The 27170-nt window shown below is 52.1% G+C and overlaps 1 protein-coding gene across 15 annotated transcripts in view; it reads left to right on the forward strand.

The window, feature by feature from the left end:
- Positions 1-27170, forward strand: part of LOC144106790 (phosphatase and actin regulator 2) — a 120955-nt gene that overhangs the window by 49138 nt on the left and 44647 nt on the right. For 2 of the 15 annotated variants that reach the window (XM_077639731.1, XM_077639735.1), the window contains exon 1: positions 26176-26941. The exons of 12 other annotated variants lie outside the window; for them this stretch is intronic. In XM_077639731.1, the coding sequence (XP_077495857.1) occupies positions 26887-26941 (55 nt within the window). In that variant the 5' untranslated portion in view covers positions 26176-26886. Of the gene's footprint in view, positions 1-26175; positions 26942-27170 lie in introns of those variants that run through there. One more of the 15 variants, XM_077639725.1, reaches the window with a different exon arrangement.

Genomic DNA, 27170 nt, shown 5'->3' on the forward strand with positions numbered 1-27170 from the left:
CTGACAAAAAACAAAAGCATGGTCTCGGCATAGCGTCTGTGCGTTGCAGAGCCCCGGTGCTTGCGGCAATTTTCAAACGATTAACCGCTTTTTTATGCATCCGTTCTGGAGGTTATTTAGGAATATCGCCACCTCTAAAAATGTACTGTTTCTAGCCTCTCCGGTTTCATAAACTGTGTCGTTCGCTAACATACCCATTACTTGCCTTCGGCATTTTATTTTATGTGAGGCCTCTGACGTGCTCTTCCATATTCCGTTAGTTTCTTTTATAGCATACGTGTTTCGGAGCAAAAATATTTTTCGCTCACGGCTGCGTCAGTTTTTTTAAGCATTGTGTGCTTAGACAAATAAATGACTTCTTTACTCTCTTGAAACTTCGCGAATATCGCCATCACCGGCAAAGATTTACCCGCGATGTAGTTACTGACCGAAGCTGTATGCCCGCGAGGTGTTACTCGTCAAAAGGAGGTTTGCTTGAAGTCTTAAGTGTTTCCGTTGTGACGTAGACCGTAAGGCCTTCTGCGGGCATCGTCCAGGGCAGAGGCAACGTTGGACGTACCGTATTTGGCACTAATTACTGGGAAACGGGGTTTGTTTAATAGCTTAAGCTCAGATGAGTTCAAAACACCAGTGTCCGGCTTTAACAATTAATTACAAACGATTTTGCACTAGCAGTTTCGGTCTCTGTAGGGGCCAGCGCTGAAGCGCACCTTAACGTCAGCACCGCTGGCGGACACTGGTTGTGTCTGAGAACAACCGCGCCGGGTTTGGTGACGTCACAATAATTGGGCCTAGTGCACATTGACGTCACTTGGTGCAGGTTGAAATGCCGAGCGGCTCCTTGGATGACATCAAAAATCATATAAAATATGTTGCACTCGTCGCCTGCGACTGAAGCTTGCTAGAAGGCATCTCCATACGCCCATTAAACGACACATATTGTTCTATCTGCGTTCTAAATTTTGTGTCTGCGCCTCTTTAAGCTCCGAATCTGGTTAAGGTATGGAATACCCTTGTCCTCGCCTGTCGAGACTTTTCGGAAAGGCGTGACTTGCCGCCTGCTTCCTTCCTGGACGTGTTTGCACTTTCCCTCAAAAAGTGGACTGGAGTCGGCTTCTGTCGCGTTGATGGCGAGCCCCGCTGCCTGGCTACTTTTGGCAAAGGCGGCAACTTTTTCGAGGCTGATAACCGCTTCGCGTGCATAGCTGAGAGATATCGCTCTGCCAGCTGGCCAGAAACTACAGTTCCACTTGCTCGAGTCTTTGACTGATGTCAGATATCGCATCGGGAACAGCTGGGTGTTACAAGTTGCGTAATCGTTGAGGACATTGTGTTCTTTTTCCATTGTGCTATAGAACGCACATTCAGTTCCTTTATACTGTCCTAGATACTTCTGACAAGTGCATCTGCTGGCTAATCTTTCGGAGGACCTGTACATCGCCTCACATGAGCAAAAGGACAACAAGGAACGGCTTAATGCCACTCTGAAAGCACGAGTCGTATTGGAAGCCATGCGAGTGCTCCTTCCCGTCTGCGCTTCCATGCTAACTGGCGAAGTATAGTATTCTGCGCGCTCGTTTATCCCTGCTGTTCCTTGTGCCGTTGATGAAGGTGCTGCAGCCCACAAGCGTGGTAATGCAAGCTGCTAGGCGCTGCCATTGTGGTCTCCGTGTTGGTTCGCCGAAGGCGTGCTTGCGTCCTGCGATAGGCTACACAGGCGTCTAAGTAGATCGCCCATTACCGAAGCCATCGATAATAGGGTGCGTCCTGCCGTCTGGATTAGCGCCGAGAGTTAGCGCTGCAAGGAAGGAAGCGTGTAAGTTTAATTCGGACGGTGCTTCCGCGCTCAGAATGCCGCGTATAATCTCGTTGCAAAGCGCAGTAAACCCGGCAGAACGCCGGCTTGGACAGAGAGATAATCTTGTGGCGAGGACCGTCGTTAAGGCTTTTTGGGGCGGCGCCAAACTCAGCTGCGGCCGCGTTGCAACGTCATCTGCTAGGCGGTTGTTGGTCGCCTTGTGATGCCGTGGGTCCGCGCAAGATCCATTATCGCTCGCTTGTTCCCCTCATTTGCTTCCGCGCCGACGAAATACGGCCCGTGGGCTCCGGTCGATGTCGCGTTCTGAGCGCACAGTCTCCCACGAACTTCACGTCTTGCGCGGCTTTTCATTTCTCTTGTCGGCAGTGGTGGGCTTGCCTACTTCTGTATTGATTTTTAACGCGGTAGCGTTAGAGGTCCCTTTCAGCTGGACCGCCTCGATCCTCGCCCATTAACAGAGCAAAAGATCCTCGGTCCGTGGCCACAGCAGTCGACTGCCCCCAAGGCATACAAGGCACTCTTTGCCTACTTGAGAGCGACTGGATTGAGTGACATATTGTGACAGCGTTGTGCGTGCGTGTGTGTGTGTGTGTGTTATTCTTTTTCCCCTTCTCTCTTCCTCCTTTTAGTCCCCTAATCCCTCTTCCTCAGTGCAGGGTAGCCAACCGGAACCCCTTTCTGGTTAATATCCCTGTCTTTCCCTCCTCCTCTTTATCTATCTATCAGCGGGAAAGCCGGCGTTGTTATTAGCGCTGATGTGTGGAGAAAATCGGGATTCGTCGAGGGGGTCGCGAAGTCACAGGCACATGACCTCGAGCGAGTAATTCAGACACCCCACACACACAGTACAGCAGCTATGACGCCACTACACATCCTCATTGGTACGCAGGTAGTATCATCGCGTATTTCCTCTGCAAGCAGTTGCGCTGTAAAGAAAAGTACGGGGTCGAGCCGGAACTCGAACCGTGAGCCGTGAGCACCACCACTTGGCTACTGAGAAACGTTTGCTTGGCTTGTTTAAGGGGAGACCTTGTGTGTCTTCTGGTAAATAAAAAAAAGTAAAAATGAAGTAAAGAACAACGTCCATGTCTGCGAAATGACGTGCAGAAGGGACCAGAGGACCCCAGGGCGCTGTCTGACAGTGCCGAGCACGTGGTACCCATGCGGTTGGTCTTTTCCACAAACCGGTACTGCTCATTTAGTACATCCCTTGTCGGTTGGAACGGCGTGTAAAAAAAAAAAGAGAAGTGTCCTAAATTGCTCCTACTGCCTTTTGGAAAGTTTCGTTCTCCGCGGTGCTCCTAAATCGATATTTAAATGGTGCTACAAACTGCGCTATTCCGTTGCATACAAGGCCTCGTTGTAAGAGTGCACATGTGGTTGCGGCCAAGTGTACGAGCAACCGCGCTCTGCCCCTGTCGAGTAAATCCTTTACCCGATAGCGGTTAGGTTAGTCGGACGGACTGGTGTCGGCAGCTCTGGTCATGAATGAGTGGATATATTTAGCAGCTTCCTATTTGAAGCCAGGCGCGTCTGCAGTTGTCACCGTTCCAGCCAGTGGGAATCTCAAGACCGCCTCCTTCGCGGGTGCGTTACGCCATTTCTATTCTGACCCCAGACTGCTCTGAATTCCCTCGTCGTTTTGTACACATTCCCGGCGCTCCTTTCTGCATTCGCCCCTTTTTGCATTCACTACTTTTTGCATATCGACCAATTGACCTTTGAATTTTTTTTTTCAAGTTATAGAGCTTCATGGTGACGTGTTATGTGTGTTTGTTTTGCTAATTTTGCTGCTTGATTCCTCTTAATTGCGTGTCTCATGCTGGGGTGTAGGAATAATCCGCTTCCACTGAATCTCGTGAGGTAGACAACAAATCCGTGAGGTGATGGCCAGCGTCCGAAGAAAAACTGCGCCTTCTTTCAAGCCCACTGAAGAACACTTGAAAGGGTCGGATGACGCCAGCGTTAACATGGCGTCAGCTTATAGCGTCAAAATGCATTTGGTGGGACTGAGCGCATGCGCGCACAGCTGCTTGTTGAGGATTGTACGCAGCAAAATTGGAAAGCCTCGTAAGGGAGCTTTGAACTCTCGATAAGTACGCACTCACATGAACGTGGCAATGAGGCCCTGCAGGTAATTACGGCTTCCGGCTTTTGCCGTTGCTCGAGGTAACATACTCAAAATTCTAAATCCTTCCCTCACGCCCCGAGGTGAAACGGTTATCCCCTTTTAGGTAGCTTCGCTGGGAGGCTTTTGCAAGGAGCGATTTTAGCAGCGTGCGTTCTGCGCTTCTATGAACGGGCACTGTTGATTTCTCTGTGGCAGCTTTATTGTACGTCCATGTTGGTACGTGCACAGTCATCCTGTGCAAGGTGTTATATTTTCACAGCATTCGGTCAGTCAAAATTTTGTCTTCGAGACACGCTTTTTTTTTTTAAAGCCATTTAGCGGTGCAGTTACGGCACCCGTAAGGGACACTGAGGTCAACTCCAACCGATTTTTTTTTTCATTTTGAGTAAAAATAGATTCTATGGCACTTTGTCGTTTGTCCGGCAGAAAAAGATACATTTATTGCCCAAAAAAAAAGAATTGAATTTCATAATTTTCCCGGCACCCGATTCAAACGCGTGACGTCTCCACCAACGTGCGCTCTATAATCACAGTTTTGAATGAGTGAGTCTTTATTTCAGGCATGCGCTTTACATGGTGAGAAGTGGTAAAAGAGTTGTAATATGGAGGCTTTCATTGTGCAGTAGCACAATGAAAACAGTTTGTCAACACTGACAACATGCAGCGCTTCTGCCGTTCACGGTTTAAACATATAATACCGAAATTGATGATGAGTGCGGAATTGGTCTGCGTATATAGGAAATCTGTTCAAGAAGGCAAAACTTAAACATGGCACTTCATTGTGTTCAGTTGAAATAAATTCTTGCACAAATAGAAACTACATACACCGCAGCAGTGGCCTAGTGGTTTGAGCATCCGCATCGCATGCGGGAGGTGCGGGGTTCGATCCCCACTGCCACTGGGTACCCACCGATGATACATTAGGTTCAAGCTTTCCCCTGGCCTGGTGCTAAGCTTCTGTGGGGCGAAATACTTGGGAAATGGGTCTACGACCCAACCTTGTGGAAAAAAAATATACCTTGTGCCGTGACGCTCTTTGGCCAAAGCTGCCCTTACGTCGTAAAAATTTATTGCAATGAGAAACTGCATGCAGCGCGTGTTGGTCTACACACGCAACAATGCAAACGCAAGGCAGCTAAACATGGCAGAAAAAGACGCAGATGCACGCACTTGAAAACAGTCGGTGAAATAATCGCGTTTGTCTGTGCACGAAAACGACCGAATGGCGGAGTAGCGTGGCCTCTGCAGCGTATAAGTAAATAATGCACGCGCCTCAGTTGCTTATGCGTCGTAAACCCCAGATGGCGGCCTGGTCCATGGCCTGTCGTCAACGCCGCTTGGCAGTATTTACCGCGACGTTCGAATTTACTTGGACCGAGAGGGGAACACGGGAACCCCGTGTTTGCGCCCGCGTCAAGCGACAACCTCCGAGTCGGAGTTCGTCTCGCTGAGCATCGCGTCTATTCCTGCGTTGCCTGTGGCGGCCGGCCGGCCTGCCTGCCTGCCTGCCTGCTCGCTCGCTTGCTCGTGTTCTTTTTTCCCTCTCGTCTCGCTGGAACGCGAAACACGTGCGCAGCCGACGCGCCGGCGCCGTCCCCCGATGTCGCCTCCCCTTGTTTTGTTTCTTGCTCCGTTTCACTCCGACGTTTTTTTGTTGTTGTTGTTTAAAGTAAGATGTATGCGCGTGCTGCTGTTTCGGCAAAGTAGCATTGGCCGGGCTTCGGGGCAGGGCGAGGGGAAGCAAGTAAAAAAAAGACAAGAAAGTGACGGATGCCTTTACCTGATGCGCTCTTTGTTATTTTCGTTCTGAGCTTCGCTCTTCTTTCTTTCGTGATTTAGTTTTCAGTATGCATGTTTTGGCGGCGCCTAGTTTAGAGGCTTGCGCACTGCGCACCTCTATGTACTCTGTAGCGCCAAAAGCGGCGGCGGCGGTTTTGAATCACTTGGTGACTCTGTAGTGGCGTCTTTCCCTTTGACCTACCTTTAGCGTCCGGTCGGCGGAGCGGGCATACCCGCCCACTGCATAGGGGAGTGTTCGTTGAAGTCGATGGTCGTACGTGAAGCCCTCCCTCTGGTGGTGGGCGCCTAAGCTTCTCACCCTACAGAATCGCACACTGCGAACTCGATGCGCACTGAGGTGACAGTGCAGACCAGAGGAATAATGCATTGTACTCGCGTTGCAATCTTTGCCGATACAGTAATTGCACCCTTTTCAACCATGCCGTCACTGCGTGGTTCAGCCGTCCACACACGGGGGGCTGTGCCTTGCCGTTATTCGTATTCTCACACGCCCAGTCTTATCCTACGGAGACATAAAAGGCTACTGCGCCATCCCTGTAGGCACACTTCTCCGTAGGACGTAGAGAGAGCGACGGAGAGTGCCTGTGATACGTAGAGTATGTGGCTGTGTGGCGAGTTTCGAGACCTCGAGGGGGCGGACCTGCGACGGAGCGACATTCCGCAAGCGAGCGAGTATTTTTAACCCGATACGTGCTGCTGCTGCGTCCCTCGCTCCGACGGAGTCGTGAACGGCATGCGTCGCGCGGCCGCTGTTTGGCACGGCAGCCCGGGTCTGCGGGGCAGAACTTGTCCCTTATTGTCGGTGTCCTCCGTCTAGCTGCCGGTGTCGCCAAGCGCCGCGTCCATCGCGGTCGAATTTCGATGGAGTCGAAATGCCCGTGTACTGTGCGATGTCAGTGCACATTAAAGAACCCCAGGTGGTCGAAGTTCCCGGAGCCCTCCAATACGGCGTCCCTCATAGCCCGAGTCGCTTTAGGACTTTAAACCCCCGTTAACCAAACCAAACCAAAGCATTTCGTTCAGTGCCCGGGACAGTCGGCGCGTCTGCCGCTCGTGTGCGGGAGCCTGGCGACCTTTTCAGGTCTCGTCACATGTATTCTGATCTGGGGCGGCGGTCACTTATATCCCCTTCCTTTTTACAGGAAGCTGTACTGCATATGATTTACTTAATTATTTTATTTATTTGTTTGTTTGTTCAGACACGTCAGTCGCAGCTAGCCCTCGGATGGAACAAGTTTTTCCATTAAATCATGGATGCATGACTGCATAGCACGTATACCATTCGACGTTGTCTTATGATATTGTTTCACCTGCAGTCCTCGAATTCTTGGCGGTTCTGGCGTGCTACAGGTGGAGCAGCCAGACTGTCAGTGCGACATAAGTCTGGCGCGCTAAAGTTTACATGTGCCCATCATCGAAACACTCTCGTTATGTTTTTTTTTTTAGGTTCTTTTCGTTCCCGCGACCTGTGGCTGAAACGTGCCACGTGCTTTGGTGCGCTCTGTGCTCCATGCTGGACTTTATGTTCTGAGTTAATATTTTACCTTGGAAGGTGCGAAACTAAGCTGCTTCGCTGAAGCGTGCGCTATTTCGCGTTGTGCGTTGCGCGCGTCGTGCGACTGCGCAACTCCCCGAGGGCTGCGCAGGAACGTCTCGCTCGGCCCCGGCACGAGGCAGCCGTTATATTCGAAGAAGCAGCAGTTCCTGCGGTGCGCTCGCATTAGTGCCCTGGGTATAGGAGGAGGAGGGGCCGCGCAAACGACCTCTGATCCATTTATCCGCGCTGGGTTTGCCGGTGGCTGGCCAGGCGTGGTTAGCGTAACGCGGGGGGTCATCTTGCGAATGACCGTCTCCTGCACTAAATCGGGTTTTCTGGGGAGCGATGCTGCCTCGAAGGGAGAAGGTGTATAGGTGGTGCGGAGACCTTTAGCGGTTAACCCCTCCTCGCGGCGTGCGTGGGCCGAGGCTATAGGCTGCAAACGACGGCGAGAAGAGCAAAAACGCGGCTGACTCCGTCTTCTGCAGCGCCGTGACGCGTTAATGGCTTTGCGGGGCGTACGTGTGTACGCCATTGGCCGTTAATAAGCGCCGCGCACTGAGCCGGCCCGGTCGTTCCGTGGGCTGCGTGTCATTTCGGCCGAGAGAGGCTTCTGCTGCGGACTGCGTGGGACGACGTAACTTTAGGAACGACACGACGCCAGCTTGAACTGCAGCGTATATCTGTACCGGGAACGAGGTGCGCTTGATCTCGTGCGGCAGGCAGCCTCGCGACCTCTGAACCGCGATAACTGTATACCCGATGCCGTGGCCTGCCTTATTGGTGATTCAGCCATTGACTGCATCGATGTGGAGGGGATGTGAGGGAACGTGCGTATTACGAACTCCTGCAAGAGGTTTTGCGTTCTTCACAGTGCGTTAATTGCAGTGACAGAGACAGTGAAGCGGACACAGGGCAGTGCTCAGGCATTTAGCACTCCCATGCAAAATATTGTTTAGACAGTCTATAGACTGTCCGTAGACTTTTGTTAATAAAAGGTCGACTCTGTAGACGACAGTACACATCCTATAGACAGCGTCTACACATCGTATGAATTTATAGCCAACACGTACTTTCAGTTGACTTTCGTCAATAGGCCATGAATAGACATAAGGAAGTATATATATAGGAAGGCAGTAGTCTACAAGACGTCTATAGAAACTCCATAGACCGTTCTTATAAGGGCTGTGCATGTGGCGCTCCATTTTTGCCTGGCCAAATTGGTTCATTCTGCGTGTTTTTTTCTTTTGTCTTTCGCACCTTCCACGTCGGGCTCTGCGCTGCCCAGGAGCCTGAAATAAGCATAATAATAAGAATGAGTATTTGACCCCACCCTTGACAGACCAAACATGCGTTAGCTGCCCTTGCGCTATTAACAATCAAATAATCGTCGTCAAAGTGTCGAGTGAACCGGAAGCCGGGCGCCTACGCCGTCTGGCGCCGCGAGCGCGACGATAACGGACGCTGACGACGCGCACGAGGCACGCGACGCGGAAGAGAGGCAGTGTGTGTCCGCGTGTTTTGTGCGGCCTGCCTGGCCCGTCGGGTCGAGAATACCACCGCGCTGAATCACACGCGACCCTTCTTTCGTCCGGACTGGGCGGCCTCCTCCTCTGCTCCTGCTTTCTCCACCTTCTCTTCGCCGTGTACTTTCTCGCTTGCACCGGTGAATACGGGCTGAAAGAAGAGAAAAAGTGGACGCGTGAAGAATCTCGTTTCTCTCTCCCTCTGCCCCTTCCCGGACCTGCTTGCTAAGGTATTATTATTCCTCTTGGAAGATGTTTGCCACGCTTGAACGGGTGGGCGGTTGCGCAAGCCTATCGGGGGTGCCAATTCGAGGTCGAAGCGGGGGGGGTGGGGGATAGCTGATCCGGCAAACAAGAGCAGACGGGTCGCAGAACGACAGCACTGGACGGACGGACCAGTATCAAATCAAATCGAAATTTATTCGTCTGTATGTGTACACATTCATAAATTCTGATCTGCCTAAGCACATTTTGCTTGTTGGCTGATCAGGCAGCAGGTGGAGACATAAGTCTATATGCATACATTTCTTGTCTAAACAGTCATGCTAACATAGAGGAAAAAAGTCTTTGAACACAAAATAGCACATACGAAAGAACTCAAGCTATAATACACAAGGCAATACATTTGCACACCAATTTGTTATGTCCATCATCACCCTACGCTTGTCATTTGCAATACATAGATCATCTGGAATTTTATTAAATACAGCCGGTACATAAATAATTGCGCATCATTTTACCATAGTTTGTATAGACCCGTGGCGTAACAAAACGTTCCGTTTTTCTCAAGGTGACATCTTTTTTTACGGGAATCATATTCATTTGAATAATAATAATACCGTGCTAACATAACAAAGTGAGAGTTCACGAACCTGAAGGATGCCTAACTCACCGTATTTCCCTTTCATGTCAACCGAGTGTAGTTTGGTAGCGTAAGATATAGCGTTCACTATTCGTTTTGGGATAACATTTAATGCTTTCTTGTATTCGTAGCAGTTACCGTATAGAGTAATGCCGTACTTTAAAACAGGTTCTACTAATGCTGTATAGATCAGTCGTCTAAGATGAAGCGGAGGTTTTCCATAAAGGTGATACATCATAGCCGCAATGGCCCTTATCTTTCTAGAGAGGTAGACGATGTGGTCGCTGCCTGTAAGGTGTTGGTCAAAGTGGACGCCCAGATAGAGAACCGTTCTTTCTATTTGCATAGCTTTACAATTGCACTGGTAACAATGGGATGTGTGAAGATACAGGGTTTGGTTTAAAGTAACAATTTTATGGGGGTTTTTAAAGCATATCAGTTTTGTTTTGTTGTTGACGTTTAAAAAATGAAATTTTGCGATAACCAGTCAACGACTCCACTTATATTTATTTGTAACGGTTCCACACCTGTACGATAATCAGTAGCTTCAAGTGCTAGCGCTGTATCGTCAGCGTATTGAAAAACGTTGGACTTAAACTGTAATAAACCCAAATCGGATACATATACGTTAAAAAACAGTGGGCCAAGTGTTCTTCCTTGAGGTACACCGAATTTAACGTTTATTTTAAATCTCCGTCCATATTATCAAGCATCACACACTGCAACCTATCTGTAAAACAACTGACAAAAAACTTGTTAAAATGACCAGCGAAAACCAAATGAGCTTAATTTTTCGAGTAATAGCGTATGGTCTATCGTGTCAGATGCCTTAGTTAAGTCCAGAAAGGCTAATACAATGTTATTATTTTGTAGTGCATTATAAACATAGCCAGAAAATTCTTCAAGAAGTGTAGTCGTACTTCTATTCCTTGTGACGCCGAATATCGCAGCATTGTTCAAAGAGTATTTTTCACAGAATGATTCCATAACATATACAACATGATTTTCCATAATATGTGCTATTCATGAAAGTATTGCGATTGGCCTATAATTTGTACAATTACCTTTTTTTCCTGTGTTTGTAGATCGGCCTGACAACAGATAGTAATATTACTGACAACAGTAATATGCACCAACTAGCCTGCAGAAACGTTCCCGGAGCAGCGTGTTTGGTCTGCTGGCGTCGGCGTTCTTAACGCTTTAGCGTAATGCTGGGGCGGTCACAGCAGGCCAGCTAGTCCAAGAGGACGTGTCGTAGGCCCACGTCGGCTGCGTCACTGGGACACGGGGGGGGGGGGGGGGGGGGGGGTGGTTCTGCAGTTGGAAGCTGTGGTTTGTGTTGTTCGGTCCGTTGTGATCGGGCATGTCGAGCAGTTGTCAGTGCACACAGCTGAGAATAGAAAGTAGTGTAGGGCACTCATTAGAAGCAGCAACCCACTCCACTTACGTAAATAAGCGGACTAAGCTGAATGAGTATGGCGGCAGAAATTGATCATTCTTAAGCAGGCAGGTGCAACTTAGGGCTGCATTTGAGCCCCCTTTATACTGTATGTACTTACATGCAACCGAGCTCGCTATTTGAGACTATATTATAAGCGGATACAACTTAAGAACGAAGTGGCGAATTCTCCTCGAAGGAGGCCCGCCTGCCAGTGGCGTCGACTAATTGTCATGACTCCGTGGTTATTCAGTGGTTAAGTCTCCGTCATAGTAGTGTGACAGGGAAGTAACGACGGATTAACCTAGGTTGACAAGGGATTAAACACAGATTAACCTCGACGTTATGGTAACCTGTTTACGTTTTGGGCTGGGAGGCCTCCTTGTAGAGGCATTTTAAGCTTCGTCAAGTCGTACCCGACGATAGTGAGCCTCTTGTAGCAGTCCCGTAACACGCCCTGTAGTTTAAAGGACGGAAAGAGTTTACCGACGAGTGTTTCCGGTTTATCCGAAACCGCAGGGCGCCGACGATGAACCACCAACCGGCCCAAACTTTCCTATTACCGAAGTAGAGTGCGGAGTATATTGTTCACCAGCAGAATACCTCCGCTGATTCACGGCCGCCAACACGAAGCCTTTCGTCTCCGGGAATAGACGATTTTCGATGGAGGCGAAATGCAAAGGTGCCCGTGTGCTGTGCGATGTCAGTGCACGTTAAAAGATCCCCAGGTGGTCGAAATTAATACCGCAGACCTCCACTACGGCACCTCTATTTTCTTTCAGGTGTTGTTCAGGTGTCCGCCGAGGTATGCGAGACAGATACTGCGCCATTTCCTTTCCCCCAAAAATCAGTTTTCAATTATTTTCTGAGGCCGCGTGACTGCTAGCTGTCTCTCGCCGTGTGTGCACGGAACTGGCCTGCTCAGCTGGCATTGGCGCGCGCATTGGAGCGGCGCTCTCAAAACACACACACACACGCGCCTTCCGCGAGGCAACAAGTGTGGCGCGTATACGCTCGTTTTTTCCTTGTCCTTGGCGGCCAGTACACTTGCACAAGGCGCGGTCATGTGATGCGTATACTAATGCGCTGGGGCGCGAACGCGCGCTGCTGTTTGCGTACGTGCGCGCCTCTGTGTACGCACATACTACGTGCGCCCGGGCGTCGAAGCGAAGAATCTGCCGGGACTACCTCGCTGCGAGTTTCGTTAGAACAGTGGACTTGGGTAGAATGCGTTGAAAAGATAAACACCCGATTGTCCTATAGGGTGACCGAGTTCTTGACCGAGTGTACTACAGCGAGGGTTTGAAACGTCATCAGTGGAGGGATCCAGCTTACTCCTGCTGTTTTGCTTTTCTTTTGCCATACGTCCTCCTCATCATCATCAGCCCAACTGCGTCTACTGCAGGCTAAAGGCCTCTCCCATATTCCTCCAATTAAAGCTATCTATCCTGTGTCAGCTGCGGCCACCCTATCCCCGCGAACTCCCTAATCACATCCGCCAACCTTACCTTCCGACGGCCCCTGCTACGCTTGCCTTCTGTTGGAATCCACTTCGTTAATCTAAGGGATCAACCGGTTAGCTATTCTACAGATTACAAGTCCTGGCCGTGTTGGTTTCAGTTAGTATATCGTTATTATCTTCGTTTACTCCCTCGCCCTCTCCCTAGCTGCTGTATTTGTGTGCCTTTACGTCATTCCTCCCGTCATATAATTCTCCCTTCCAAAGCTCGCTGTTGGGCGCGTTAGCCTGATAGCTGCCTATGCGTCATAAAATCCAACGCGACAGAGCTCGCTGCGTTGTCGTCAGTTTCGATCATTTTGTTAGCCTCCAAGTTCCTGCCCCGCAGCTGAGTACATAATTTTGAAGGATATTGGCGCGCTGGTATTCCATACTTGCCGTCGCCTTTAATAATCGGGGCTGCCATTCGAATGCGCCTCATTCGCAGCCTTGCATCGTTGCAGCAGGAGGGAATCGCCGCTCCCAATGAAGCAGTGCGTTGCATTCGGTACACACGTCCGTTATGGCGCGCGCTCCGGCTTTGATTTTATAATTGCGAGCGTTTTTGATTTCCTTCTTCCAACATCCCTGGCAGCCCGGCACTTCGCCGCCGAACCACCGCCGCTGCATGTTCGATCGGTCGAACGCAGGGACTAAAAAGACACCCGCGAAACTCGCTGCACCTCCCCTTCTTGTCCTTCGTCCGTTATTTCTTTCGACAAGCCCGGTCTGCGGAGGCAAATTATAGCGCTTCGGGGGCACCGTCCGCCGCTGGAGGAGGCGTACAAAAGAGAGCAAAAACAGAGAAAGAAAAAAAGAACCTGGCTGCAGCACGCAAAGCGGCTTCAGCAGTCGCAAGCTGTCCTCCGGCCGCAGGGAAAGTCCTCCCTCCGGTATCGCAGGCTGCAGGAGCGGCAGACCTTGACACGCTGCCAGCAGACACGGGTGCACCCTTCCCTCACCACTTGGCAGAGGGAGGGGGGCGGCGGGGCTGTCCTGTCGCGGTTGCCACCGCTACTACGAGGGGCGCCCGATTTATAAACGCCGAAGCGGCATTCCGCGCACGCTCCCGCCACTTTCCTCCTCTGCTCTCCTCCTCCTCCTCGCTGGCTTCTTTGGGCGCCTCTCTCGTCGCGTCGCCTCCTCTCACTGGAGTCCGGACCCCTTCTGGCCTCTTGGACCGGGATTCCGGCCGCCGTTCGAGCGGGCCGGAGTCCTTGACCGCTTATAAATACCGGACGGAAGATCCCGGGCAAAGGCGGCGCGTGATCCAGTGGGGCAACGTAAAAGTCTTAAGGTTTCCAACTTGTGCGTCAGAGTAAAGCCTGGACTCCATGTGCGCGAAAGAGCGAGCGACGCGACAAGGCGGCACGGCTGGCGTTCGCTCCGTCGCTTGTGGGCAACCTCCATGCAAGCGAAGGCGGCAGGCGACGCGAACCCGCGACGTGCGCAGCGGACTCCGTGCTTTGCTCACTCAAGCTTAGAAACACGCCCGTAACCTGTTCTCTCTCTTCAAATTTTGTGAGTGTGCCTCATAGTCAGGGCCAAAGGAATATTTCCTCTACGGCAGCGGTGTAGCGGCAGTGGAGATAGCCAAAGGCGTGCTTGCGGAGACGAAGTCACATCACGGGTTCACGGGGGGAGGTGTGCTTTCGTTCGGTGCCTGTGCACTCCGGCTTAGTAAAAACACTCCCATAAACTGTCACCGCAGTTTGATTGTAAGTGAGCAAACTATAATTTACCAGTGAGAATGCGCGCCGCGAGTGTTTCTGCACAGTCGGAGCGCAGCGGCACGGTGTATCGAGCGCCGGTACCCGCGGCTCGACACGCATTTCTCCCTGCAGTGCGCCCGCTCGCGTAGCCCGCTCCAAATGCTGTTAGCCCTCCTCACCCAACAAGTAGATTGTTTTAATTATTTAAATCATGCGGGTCTGCCTCTCAGCTACAAAACCAAATATTTTCTCGACGGTGGCGATGACCAAGACGACGGGCGGGTTTCGTGAGATGTACCCGTGAGAAACAGTGGACAAACCGGAAACGACTTTGGGGGGCTCTGATTGACCAGTCGCGTGGGGGACTTCCGGGCGACGAGCGAAATTTTCTGTGGGTGCAGATCCCGAGCGACACGGCAAGCGACACATGCATTTTGCTTCGCGCGACGGCGTCGCTCGTCGCTTGCCGCCGTCGCCTTCGTGTTCGCGTGAGTTTTCGCGTACATGGAGTCCAGGCTTAAAGGCGGGCTTGAAGCGAAAACAAGCTTGGATTTAGATGCGACAGAGGAAACAGTGAGCGAGAAACATAAGTTGCTTCAAGAGCCGAATTACTGTGTCCATCTAAGTGCCCGGTCTTTCGAGCTGCGGTGCTTTTCAGTCCAGAGACTGTCGCAAACTATGTGGAGCCTGTGTTTGCGGTGTGTGTTTCCTTGAAGCAGTCGTTATGCACTGGTTGGTAACGCTTGTTCGTATGATAGTTTGAAACAGCACATATGTGTCCATGTCTTGCGCCTGTTATCTAAGTAGAGGTTATTCTTTCTTTGTGTGTGTCTAATAAAGCTTCTTTTTTTTTTTGTCAATGCATCTGCCCCAAACGATTACCTGAGCTGTATACCGCTCGCATCTTCAGCTCAATTTTCTCCGCAAAAGATTTTGGGTCGGCTTTCATCGCCACATGATGGTGGCTTCTTGCTTTGAAAGGCCGTGGCGAGAGTCGCTACCCTGTCGTTGAGTATGTTGCCCAACGTTTTTCATGTCTTTCATATACGTGTCATCTTCTTTGTTCTCTCCCCTCCCCCTCCCCCCAGCCTTTTCGATTCGAGCCGATGGACTTTGTCTTCACTTCCTGTCCTGCGCACAGCAACGTTTAAGAGCTCTGGACGTATTCAGAACGTTTGGCTGCAGCGTCTCGTCGTCCCATTACAAGTGAAGAGAGGTGCTAAATGAATGAATGAATGAATTTGTGCCATAACCCCTCAAATCCATTCATTCATTCGGAAGACGGGCAGCAGCGCCCCGTTTCCGTCAAAGAAATTTTGAGAAACTCTAAGCCGGACCCTAGCCTCGCAAAGTAAATAAGCGCCATGTAAAGAAAAACAAGTTGAGTTTTTTTAACCCCTTCTTTAGCAGTTCCACATATAGCGAGCTTCGGTAATAATGCCGCTACAAGAATACACGCGTGTCAAAGAGTGCATGTGCAACTGCCCTGGTGCGGCACGTGGTGCTCTCCGGAGGTTCTGTGCCGTCAGCGCGGTACCGTTGCCAGAGTTAGGGCGCATGGCTCCGGCGCCGCCAGCTCTTTTCTCCACCTCTTTCGACACCGGTGCCGGTGGAGAAACTACAGGGGAGGCAGGAAGTATGCGGGGCTTTCCCGAGAAATCTTTCCCTGCTTAAAGAAGCACGTGGGTTCCTCCGAGAAGCTTGGTGTCGTTCCGTGGTTCCTGTGGCACTCGCTCTAAGGGTTGAAAGGGGAGGGGGGGGGGGGGGGGGGGGGGAGGGGGGATCTCAAAGCCCGGCCTGGCACGGCACCGGGGGGGGGGGGGGGGGGGGGGCGTATGCGGCATACCGTGGCCACAGTGTTGCGACACGTTTTCCTCCCAGGATTGATGGTCGACGTCGAGCGAGCCAGAGTAGGGCGCCTTGATTCTTGCACCCCCATTTCTGGTGTCGCTCGCACTTCCCCTCGCGAGTTTGGCGCAAAAAAAAAAAAAGGAGCCCTCGTAAAGCGGGAACTAGCTGTGGCATACTATACGGCCCGTGGTCTTCTCGTGTGTGCTACTTCCGGGACTTAAGCGAAATGGAACTTCCAGCGTAAGTGGGTCTGCCCCTGGAGGAGTCTGTGTTGACAGAGGCCGATGCGCAAGAATGTCCCAACCGCTAGTGTCCAGCGCAGCCGTTGGCGCCTGAGCACGACTCGCCCCACTGGCTAACGCCAGCTGGCAAAAGTAGGCGAACGATTGGATGAGTGTTCGGTTGATTTACTCACATTGCTCGAGTTTTGTTCTAGTGACGTGTTTCTCTCTCCTGTTATCAATACTCGCTTCTGGGTTCTTCCTTGGCAGCTTGATTAAGGACAGCAAGGAGATGATCTCTGTTCTTCGAGATTTACGTTGCGGAAGTATCTGCTGTTGGGCTAGTTGGTTCATCATAAAGTTGAATGGCGCAAGGGAACGAACACAGGAAGACACAGAGACAGAAAGAGCGCCTTTCCGTCCCTGTGTCTTCCTGTGTTCGTTCCCTTGCGCCATGCAACTTTATATCGAGATTTACGTACCTGCTGATATAGGGCCACGTTGACGTATAACTGTCAGCATAATACCACCCTGATATAGGGGTGTGTTATGGGACTATCCAGATACGGGGCCGTGTGTGGGAGGTGAAGTGTAAACACATCCCCTGTACTGTGCGATGTCAGCGCACGCTAAAGAACCCCAGGTGGTCGAAATTAATCCGTATCCCTCCACCACCACGGCGTCCCTCATAACCAAGGTGCAGTGTAAACCATGTATACGCACTCAAAAGGGCACCAGACAACGATCGATCGTCAGTTGCATTCTGGGAAGGTGTTTTCATTCGCGCGCGGCCGAGCTGCGCGTGGAAGGAATAGAGGGAGGAGAAAAAAAAATACTCGTTCTGACTAGCCTCCATGGCCTGTCGCTGTGGATGTCGCTCCGTCCCGCCTGGAACCCCCGGCGTCGCGACGGCGGTTACAGCGTGGTGCGCGCGTCTAAAAACGGCTCGCCGCCACGGCTGTGGGCGGGGTCCGGCTCCGCCGTCGCCGGTACCCGGGACGATCATTCATCGGCCACTGCTCCTTGCTTCCCTCCTCTCTCTCTTTCTTCCTTGTCCTCTCTCTCTCTCTCTCTCTCTCGGTGGACTCGACCGTGAGCGCGAACCGCGGTTCGCTAGCCCTATAGCTGCTGTGTAGCTGTGTTGCGGCCTGCAGCGCTAGGAGCACAAAGCACGGAAGAGACGCGAAATGGGAGCCGCGCTGCACTGACGCTGTAGTGTGTTTCTGTAGCCTGAACTAACGTTTGGCACATGGCCGGTAAAAGTGAAATGGGAGAGTTCTACGAATCGTCTCAGAAATCAAAACAACGTATAGCTGAGCGCATAGAGAATAGAATAAACGGGGGGAAAAAAATCAGATGTCGACTGTAAAATAAAGAAAAAAAACAAGATGTTCCGGCTCGCACCGGGAGCCTTGGCCACTGTAAAATGAAACTAGCGGGGATAGATCACTGCTTGTTTAATTTGAGCGTCTGCTTTTTCCCATTTATTATGAGTGTCCCCGATCATTCCAACACTCGACATCAAAATGGAAAAGAATAACAATAGGGTTGGCTGTTCTAACTTATAAACGTTGCGTTTTCAATGAAAATAACGCCTCCCCCCCCCCCCCCCTCCCCCTCCCCCTGGAGTGCAGCAGTATCGGTACAAAGCAACTTCAGTTTGTTCTCGGTGTACCTTTTAACACTAGTAGATAAAGGCTTGCTATGTGTAAATTGCCCCCTATGTTTCCCATTGGTTAGCGCTCTTGTGGGTTCTTCCTGTGAGGTAATTCCATAATGCTTGCTCTCCTGTGGTATGAGTGCTGACCGCATACTGTGCGAAAGAGATCTCGCGCGTTGACATTAGAGGTTGTAGCTGCAGACAATGCAACCCCTTCTCAGATTAACGGGTAATCACAGTTGGCGAAGTAACAATGGGGCTAGCAGCCTCCGCCCCCGTGCTCTGGAATTCGAACCCGCTGCCTCCGCTAGGCCAGTGGATCGACGTCCCGTTCCACGAACGGGAGGAAATTTCGGCGCTCCTCGCTTTAAGGCATTAAAAACTAAAAGCAACGCTAAAAACTCAACTTTGCAGGTGCCGAGAAACACGGAAGTAGCTGCGTGCCGCGGTAGAGACGGAAGTTTGTCGCCGAATCGTTTTCATGCATCTCTTTATCACGGAGCGGCGGCAGGGTCCTGCGTTCCGCGGCTGGGCGCGGCGTATACGGTACTTTTCTCAGCCCTCCAGCCGACGAAGCCGCGGCCGCGGATTCCGCCGCTGATACCGAGCACGCGCCTTTCCTTTCCTCCTCATTATTATTTTTCTCCCGTGTCTGCGCATTCCACGCAGCGACGACGTCGTCACTGTGCCAAGCGTCCACAAAGACCTCTACGGTGGAATTCCTTTCCGTTATCTCTCTTCGTTGCCTGAATAAGTAGAATGAGAGCCTTACTCCTGTGGCTTCGTTCGGAGGCAGGCTGATGATGCTTTCAGTGTACGCACTACATAACCATTGTTGGTTTTCTTACCTTTTCCATGTATTCTTTTCATTGTTTTTTTTTCCACGCTCACGGACACGCTGAAGGCCAGCTTTCCTTGGCGAGGCGGCGTTGCAATCTGCGCGAGCCGTCGTTGTTTGGTTCGCGAGCGTGTGTGAGATTTGGCACGCTTGTGGTAGCCGTCACCTCGCTCTCTTATCTTCTCCGCTGCGGTAGAGCCGGATAAAGTTGCCCCCCCCCCCCCCCCTTCCCCCAACGTCGCTCGTCGACGACGTCACCTTTTCTCGCGTCTTGTCGTCTTTGTCCTTCCCTTTCCCCCTCTCTCCTCTTTATGCTGCTGCTTATCACACTGAGTCCAACGATGGGTGCCTTCAACTATGCGATTGGCCTCATCTTTGTCTCTCGACACTAAGGCATGGGGATTGGTGGGGTTGCATTACCGTCATACCTCTGAAATACGGGTACGCGAATTTGCTTTTGACTGCATATTTGAGTTGGTGGCGCGCGTGTGTGTGTGCATTCCTGGCTTTTTGTGCGTGTCTATATCATCATATACTATCTAGCTGGGTCCCGCCAACTGTGACCGCCTGCTCGAGATGGTGCAGGTCAACTATCATCGTCGTCGTGTGCGTAGCATGCGCAGGCGAAATACGTTGGGCCCTCTGCGTAAGTCTGGGCCGTTGGCCGTCCTTTCGCGGGTGCTCGGACGAAGAGTCTGCCTTGCGAATGCGCTTTATAAAGGGCGGGGGGAAAGACGCGTCTTTTCTAGTATCTGCTGCGCTATTTGTGCTGCGTGTAACGCCCACGACGATCATGCGTCCGCGCGTGTGTTTTTTAAGGCCGTTTTATCGTCATCATCATCACGGCCATCGCCCTGAGCCCGGCTATCAGCCGCGCTCGTTTTGCGCGAGTCTGCTCTGTAAGATGTTTCGCCTGTTTTATTTGGAGAGAGAAACGAAAGGCAGGAAAAGGAGAGCGGTGTAAAATGGACAAGCTTTGCGCGCGTGTCTGTGTGTGAAAATGCACCCGTTGTCTGTGTGTCGTTTGCGTGCTTTCCTTGCGTCTGCAGCCTGTTTGCGCTGAAACTTTTCTTTTTTTTTTCGTTTGAGTAATGCAGCGCCGTCTAGCCCAGGAAAAAAAGGGCACTTTTCGGGCAACGCGTGTCTGACGGGCGGTCTCTAAGCACAGAGCATTTTCAGGCTCACGTGAATGGCATTTTGGGATCCTCCCCTTTCTAGTTTTTTTTTTTTTTTTGCAGCGAGTAGTCGTTCCTTGCATGGTACCACCGACCGGGTGTGTGCTGGGCGCCCTTTAGCTGGCGTCGTTTACTATAGGAACACGCTTGTGTCGCTCGTATCTGTTGGCTGGCTCCGCACTGCGCAAGGCGGTCAACGGTTTCACCGAGCAGAGCCGTTTTCCCCGCTTTGCGCAAACTCCTGCACGCAAGCGCGTGACGCTCGCCCAACTCCACTGTGTGACGCATGTTTCGAGCCGGCACGACTCACCCACGTGAATTCCATGCTAAGGCCCCATGGCTGGTGAGCATCAGATTGCACGACCGAGTGATACGCTTTTTCACTCCAGCTTACAAGAGGATGGAAGCTACCTGCGCAGGTAGTGCGCGTGCAAAAGCGTGTAAACATTGACAGATTTGCCTGTCTGGTTGGGTTTGAAGACTTATAGTGAACTGCACGTCTCCAACCAAAAACTTTAACTTGAATCCCAACGTTTCGAAGCCGGCTCGTAAAGTTTTTGGTTGGAGATGTGCAGTTTATTATTAAAAGCGTGTAATTCTGCCTCGTTTCATGCACTAATTCTCGCTCGTAGCCTCGATGTGAGGGGGGTGCGACGAACACGTGGTGCGGCACAAAGCGGAAGTTATCGACCCTGAAACTCAGTTTGCACATTTTCACGATGAAAGATCAATGGCGATGCTTAAGGTAGGCTTTTCGGCGTGATAGCAGCTTCATCCGAAGAGCTCCATACTCGAGCTTTAAAATAGAGTGGCTCCACGAGCCCGAAACAGTAAATGTTCCTTGCTTTGTCGAGGTAGTCAGGTGTTCTAGGCCTTTGATCCAGCCGACTTAATGGGGTCCTCCGTTTTGCAGTAGTGGCGGTCTACTTTTCTGGTCTCGGATGTGTGGCTACGGAAGCCGCATTGCTTCGAAACAACTTTCAGCGTTTACAGGACCCAAGAAATAGAAAGGAAATGCAGCACACAGTCCCTTGGGCAGTCCTGTCTGTGAAGCCATTTTACAGCGAAAGCTGTTAAAGGCACGTTTCCCCGGTTCTGCGGGTCGTCGGCGTAACACTGCGCCACACTGATTGGTCAGCATGCAGTGACGTCACACACGTCACCGCAACGCGCCACGCCGAGTGGTACGAACGCAATGACGTCACGCTCTCTTTACCATAGAAGGCGCATTAACGGGCAGTGTAATGTATTCAGGCATCTGTCGCCGAACGTCGCGTTAACACAGGGGTGTGGAGTGACCCATTTTTGTAAGCGCCTGGTCGTAGCCTGGGTGCTTGGATCTTTTTCGCCATCGCCGAATGTTCCACTCATTCCGCGTGCATCGGCACAACCGTAAACGCGCGCGCGAATGCCGTTATCTGGTCTTTTCCTATGTCGACTGTTCGTCGTTTCGAGCGCGCTCCCTCGCACAGTCGTTGACGTGCGCGCGGTTGCGTGAGTAAATTATTAATCGATGGCACTGCTCGTGCTGCTATCGATTATTAATTCACTTTTTGTCGCTCGATCTTTGCACGGCGTATGCTGCGCCGCAGCTTGCGTTCTTTCCCGTTGTTTGCAAAAAGCGGGGAAGGCCGCTCGGCGAGCTTCCTTTTCGATTCGTTGTTCGAAGGCCGGTCGTACGGTTCGTTTATACTACACTCTGTAGCGCGCTCTGTTCGTTCCCTTCCGGGTAATTAAGCGCGCCACATTGCTGCGCCTCCTATAGCTTTCTCCCTCTCTCATTGTGTGTTAGGTAGGCATTCTGGGGTAGCGCAGTGTCCGCGTAAAAGAACGCACTGAGGAGAATAGCGTATACTCTGCGCTCTACACACGTCCGTGTTATGCATATGTAATTATATCGCCGCGGAGGGAGACACAGCGGGCATGCCTGAGAACAGCCTTCGTTGGAGCCGGTGTCAGTGCGTCCGCACTCGCGGGGTTTGGTCGGTCTTCTCTGTTTGCTGGTCTTGCTTCATATTATTCTTGTTTTTGTTCCGTGTTTTCTGTATTAACACGGGTTGGTGCGCGTCGCCTGCCGCCCGCCTTGTTGTAGTCGGGTGCCTGTCGTCGTCGTCGAGGTCGTAATTAATGGAACCGTTATCTCTTCTCGCGCTAGCCGCGGTCTCATTCGTACGAGCGCAGCTGCACCTCTCTCTCTCTCTCTCTCCGCGTAGTAGTTCTCTGCATATCGCCGATTCTTGTCTGCCGTGCTTGTTTCTCCCGTCTTTTTATTTCTCCGCTCTTTCCTTCCTTCCTTCGTTCTCCCTTTATTCATTTTTCCTTCATTGCTTCTTTAAGCCTTGTTCCTTTCACTGTTCCTTCTATTGTTCTTTCGTTCAGTTTTCTTCTTTCGTGTGTGTCCGCCCCCAATCTCCGGTGTCGTAATCTCTATTTCCAGCGCAGTTCTGGCGCGGCAGCTGTTCCGTTCGGGTCAATATTGCGTTCAAATCACATCCGACCAGTCAGCCCTCTTTCTCCTGCACCCTCTGTGGTGGCGTCCTCTTTTGTTGTTTGCCGTCTTGTGTCCCCGCTTATCGCTGTTCCGCTATCTGGCCGCTGTCTGGCGGGAGTTTTCCCAACATCTCGCGAGGGCAGACCGCGCGGCTCTCCGCTGAGCTGGGGTGTGGTGGTGTTGTGAGGCGGCTGACGCCTTTGCCGTTGGACCCGGCTTCGCTTTCTTTGTGTTCCGACGTTGGTGTTGTCGGGCTGCGCGCAGTGAAAGAGAAAAGCGAGCATTAAAAAATAACGTTGTTGCTGCGCAGTGCGCCGGCGATTCCGCGTCGCCCATTGGTGCGCGGATGTGGCGCAACAGGGTCGTGCCAGCGACAGACCCTTCCTTGTCCTTGGTCCTCTTTATTGGGCACAGCGCGTATCACTTTCTTCGCTACGGCCATTTCATAAAATGAATGCCAGAATAGCTACAAATTATCGCTTTTGGACGGATGCCTGTTTAAATCGTATTTGTGAATGCCATATTCTACCTGACATATTCTCGTTACCTTTCTAATCGATTTACGCCAATTTATGTGTAATTAATAAAATGGAACGGTCTCTAGCACTGTAACGTCACGCGGATCAGGTCGTGGATGAAGAAGGGAACAGTTTGTGTTGCACATTTTGTAAAGTGGATCTTCTAAGACAGTATAAGAGCGGTATTTGGGAGGTTTTTCACGGTGCGAGGTGTTACCCTTATGGGAAAAAAAAAAATTCGTCACAGGGCCGTTACCTCGCTGCATCATGTGATACAGCGGGGGCCACCGCTTCGACGTCACGCTAACCCGCTGCCATGTGACCGCGTGACGACAGCGGGCCATTGCAAATGTGTCGGGCGCAGTGTGGAAGTATTCTACTGGGGCATCAAATAGAGACCTCGGCTCTGCATAGCTGTCTTCTAGCAGTGTTAAGCAGAGGAATTGAAATTAACTTGAAAATTATCTTGGAATCATGAACGCACCGTTGGTCGTGTCCCACTCGATCAAGCAGTGACTGTTGAAACGCGGTGTTACGACGTCGATGGAAGCCGCAAGTTTTTTTTTTTTTTCGCTGCACCCAAAATTTCGTTCAATCGGGGTAGCACCGAGCTGATGGACCATGTAGTTCGTTCTGGACGCTGAGCAGCGCGTCCCCGCGTTGTTCGGCAAAGGGACGCAGTGCCCGCCGGTCGTTCCTTCTCCTAGCAGGTTGCGGTGCGGGCTGATGCTGCCTCAAGGGGAGAGGGGAAGCGTGGCCGTGAAAGGGGGAGGGTTGTGTTTCCCTCTCTCTCACCGGAGTGAGTGGTTGCCCCACTTCTCCACATTGTCGTGCGACCGTGACCTTGTCTGGCGGTGGAAGCGTGACGGTTCCTCTTCGATTCATTTGCGCTCGCGCACGGCTCTTTCTCGCCACCGCCGCTAACGGTAGCAGCAGCAGCGTCGCGAGTTCTCCGCCGCTCCCCGCATCCCGCCGGCCTCCTTTGCATCTTTTGCCGCCGGCGCTGCTACTGCTGCTTGCACGCAGCCAGCAGAGCGTTCCCTGCTCAGCTGCTCTAGTTTTTTTTTTTTTTCATTTCCTTGTGGTGCTGTCTTTTGAGGATGAGGAGTAGGAGCCTGCGGACGTCTTATTCCTCGGCCGAGGGAGGGCAGCAGTGGTTGCGCAACCTTGCCGCTCTTCGTTACTGCGTGCGCGCTCCGACGCTTTCCGTTTTTGTCACCCGCTGCTCGCATTTGTGAAGGCAGAGCGACGACGGTGAGGAGGAAAAAGTCATTGGGTCCTATACGCGCCTGCAGAAGATGCCGCCGTGCGCTAATTTGCTGGATCGTCATTCCACGGTGCTTCCATTATTTCCTGTCTTTCTTTGCAACCATCCTTCCGTCCTTCCTTTCTTGTGCCGTCCGACCGTTCGCGACAAGCTCTGGGCATTATGCGGGTCGAGCGGTCTGACCGCCGTGTTCGTGGCCATGTTGTAGATTGCGGATGCTGCAAAGAAAGGAAACAAAATGCCTCCACTTCCAGTGGTGCACTCAGTCTCCTCCCGGCGAAGTTGAAAGCGCGTGCTCCTTGCGTGTGTGCATCGAGACTGGCAAGGAAAAGGGAAGAAAGAAGAGCAGGAAAATGCCATCGATACACAGCGCGGTCGGCTTCCCTTTCTCCGCTGCCGCTACCCCGGTTGACGCCGCGCCGTAATTGTGTTTCGCCTTCTTCGGCCGGCCTTGTGGTGCAGGAGAGAGGGGGGCACGCGGAGATCGGCTTCGAGTGTTCGTTCCTTGGAGGAGCCGTGTCGTGGTGGCCGGGGGCCCCCGATTTCGATCAATCTCGCCCCTCCTTATGTACTGCTTGCTTGTTGCTTTCCCCTGCCCCTTTACGATATAGCGCGGCCATACTCCGGGTGCGCTCGGAATACGATATGAGCCGTGGTTTCCTTCTTCTTTTCTTACTTGTTGCTTTGTTTTTTTTTCCCCACCAAGTGTGCCTTTCTGCCTTTCTTTTTTTAATTTTCCCCCTGGCCCGTCTCATGGTAGGCGGCTAGCTGCGTAGAAAAATGTCGAGAAAAATTAAATGTATACTTCCTGCCGAACAAGCACGCACGCACTCTGTGTCGATCGACCGACCGCAAAGTCCAATTGAAACAACTCTTTCCCCCTTCCGGCCTCCGTACTTCCAATTCGCTCACGGAGGCACTCTGCTCACTCGCTCCGCCGGTCTGCGGCAACACCTGCTCACCCTCCTTGCTCCCAAGGCACGTTCGCAACGTGCCTGCTGCAGGATAGTCGTTCGATAGTTGGATAGACGTGGGATCGAGCCACACTAACAATGCTAATCTCGCTATCACCCTCTATTAGCGGTTAGTCTTTTTGTGTAACCGGTCAAGTTCGAGTGTGTTCAGCTTTGCATTCATTAATGGCGACTGCGTCAAACATGTTGCCGGAGGAGACTCCAATGTTTAAAACTAGTCGCTAAGTCTAAAACTGGTCCCGTAGTTTAAAACTGTTCGTCCCGGTGCCTAGAAGTTGTTTCGGAGCTTAGACCTGGTCGTTCCGGAGTTTAAGTAAAAATTAACGGTTGGACTCCAAGAACAAGTTTCTTTTTTTGATGAACCTGGCTAGCGCTTCCTTCTCAAGATGGTTAACGTACAGGGTCGGTCAAAAGTTCTCAGGCCACAGGGTCTGCTTTTGAGCGCTCTAGTCGGGCAATTATGAAACCCCTGAAGCTCAAAATCTCTGTAGAGGAACGAAGTATCATTCTCACCTCTGAGGACGTTGATCCTTTATTGCAGTCATAAGTAGCATGATATTAAAGCAGACCCTGTGGCCTGGGAACTTTTGACTAACCATGTACAATTCTCCATCTTGCTATAAACATAGGTAGTTCACTAATGCTGGAAACAAAATACAGGCCGTTACCAACACCCAAGGACTTCACGCGGGCGTTGCAGGTCGAACGGGCTAGCGCTCCAGAATCCACTGGATGGCGCCACCGTCTGCGCTCTCGTATCATCGTCATCGTTGTCCTTGAGCGCTCGTCGCGGGGCGGCGCCGCGCGTCGTCTGCTTCTCTGCGCTGCGCATGTGCCGCCCTCTATGCGGCATCCGCAGAATCCGTGCTGCGGTCCACTGCGAGAGGACGCGCCGGCTGCGCTGGCGCTTTCTTTTGTTTCTTGTTCGCGCGTCGGGTGTTGTTTTATTTGCCGCCGCTGCCCCTCGCCGGGGGCAATCCGATCGACTGGTGGCGGCGGCGTTTGTGCGGAGTCTGCCGCTTAGCGCGCTCCGAGTGCGTGTGTCTTTACACACACTGTCGCGCGCGGGGCGCTCGTGTGTGCGTTTGTGTGCGGCAGTTGTGGTGGAACGTCGGCGCCGTCTGCTAACCGGAGAGCCGCGGCGGTGAAACTATCGCCGCCGGAATTCCAGCGGGCGTTCGCTTTCATTGCGCCCTCATCGCTGGTTGTCGTTCAGCGCCGCGCCATTTGGCTGTCAGTGCCGCGTGGGATTCTTCTCACATCCTCCGAGGGCTGCTGACTCTGTGGCGCAGCTCTCCCCGTGCGCGTGTGTTGTTTCGCTCGGCGGCCGCTGGCATTTCTCGAGAGAAATGACCAATGGCGCCTGCGGTCTGCGCCCCGGCGTCTTCATGGTCGGAGGAGACCGCGGGCCCGTTCTTCTTCGCGGCTTCGGTTGCTCGTCGTAGGAGCGGCGGCCGCTGTCCGAAGGCCGCGACCGCGGTGAAGTCTCCGTTCGTCGGAAGCGAGCAAGTCGGCGTCTTCGTCGCTGCGTCCGCCGCGGCCGATACCTCGGCGCGTCATCGTCCGGCATGGGCGAGCGGCGTGCTAAGGTCTCCCGGAGCCGCAGCGCCTTTAGCCTCCGAGGTAGGCTGGCTCGCGTGCATTTTTCGTTTACTTTTGAATTGATTTCTTGTATATGTTAATTTGCCTCCTGCCGGTTCAAGCGATCGCCGCTAAGCTCCTGCGTTCAGATCGGAGATGTCGCACAATAAGTGTCTCCAGACGCTATGAGTGCGGACAGCTGGTCTGTGGCTCTTGTGCACGTAATGAGCCTGGAGTCATCAGTTGTGCGGACAGCGAACGCCAATATGAG

This window comes from Amblyomma americanum, chromosome 10, assembly GCF_052857255.1.
Source record: "Amblyomma americanum isolate KBUSLIRL-KWMA chromosome 10, ASM5285725v1, whole genome shotgun sequence".
Classification (NCBI taxonomy): domain Eukaryota; kingdom Metazoa; phylum Arthropoda; class Arachnida; order Ixodida; family Ixodidae; genus Amblyomma; species Amblyomma americanum.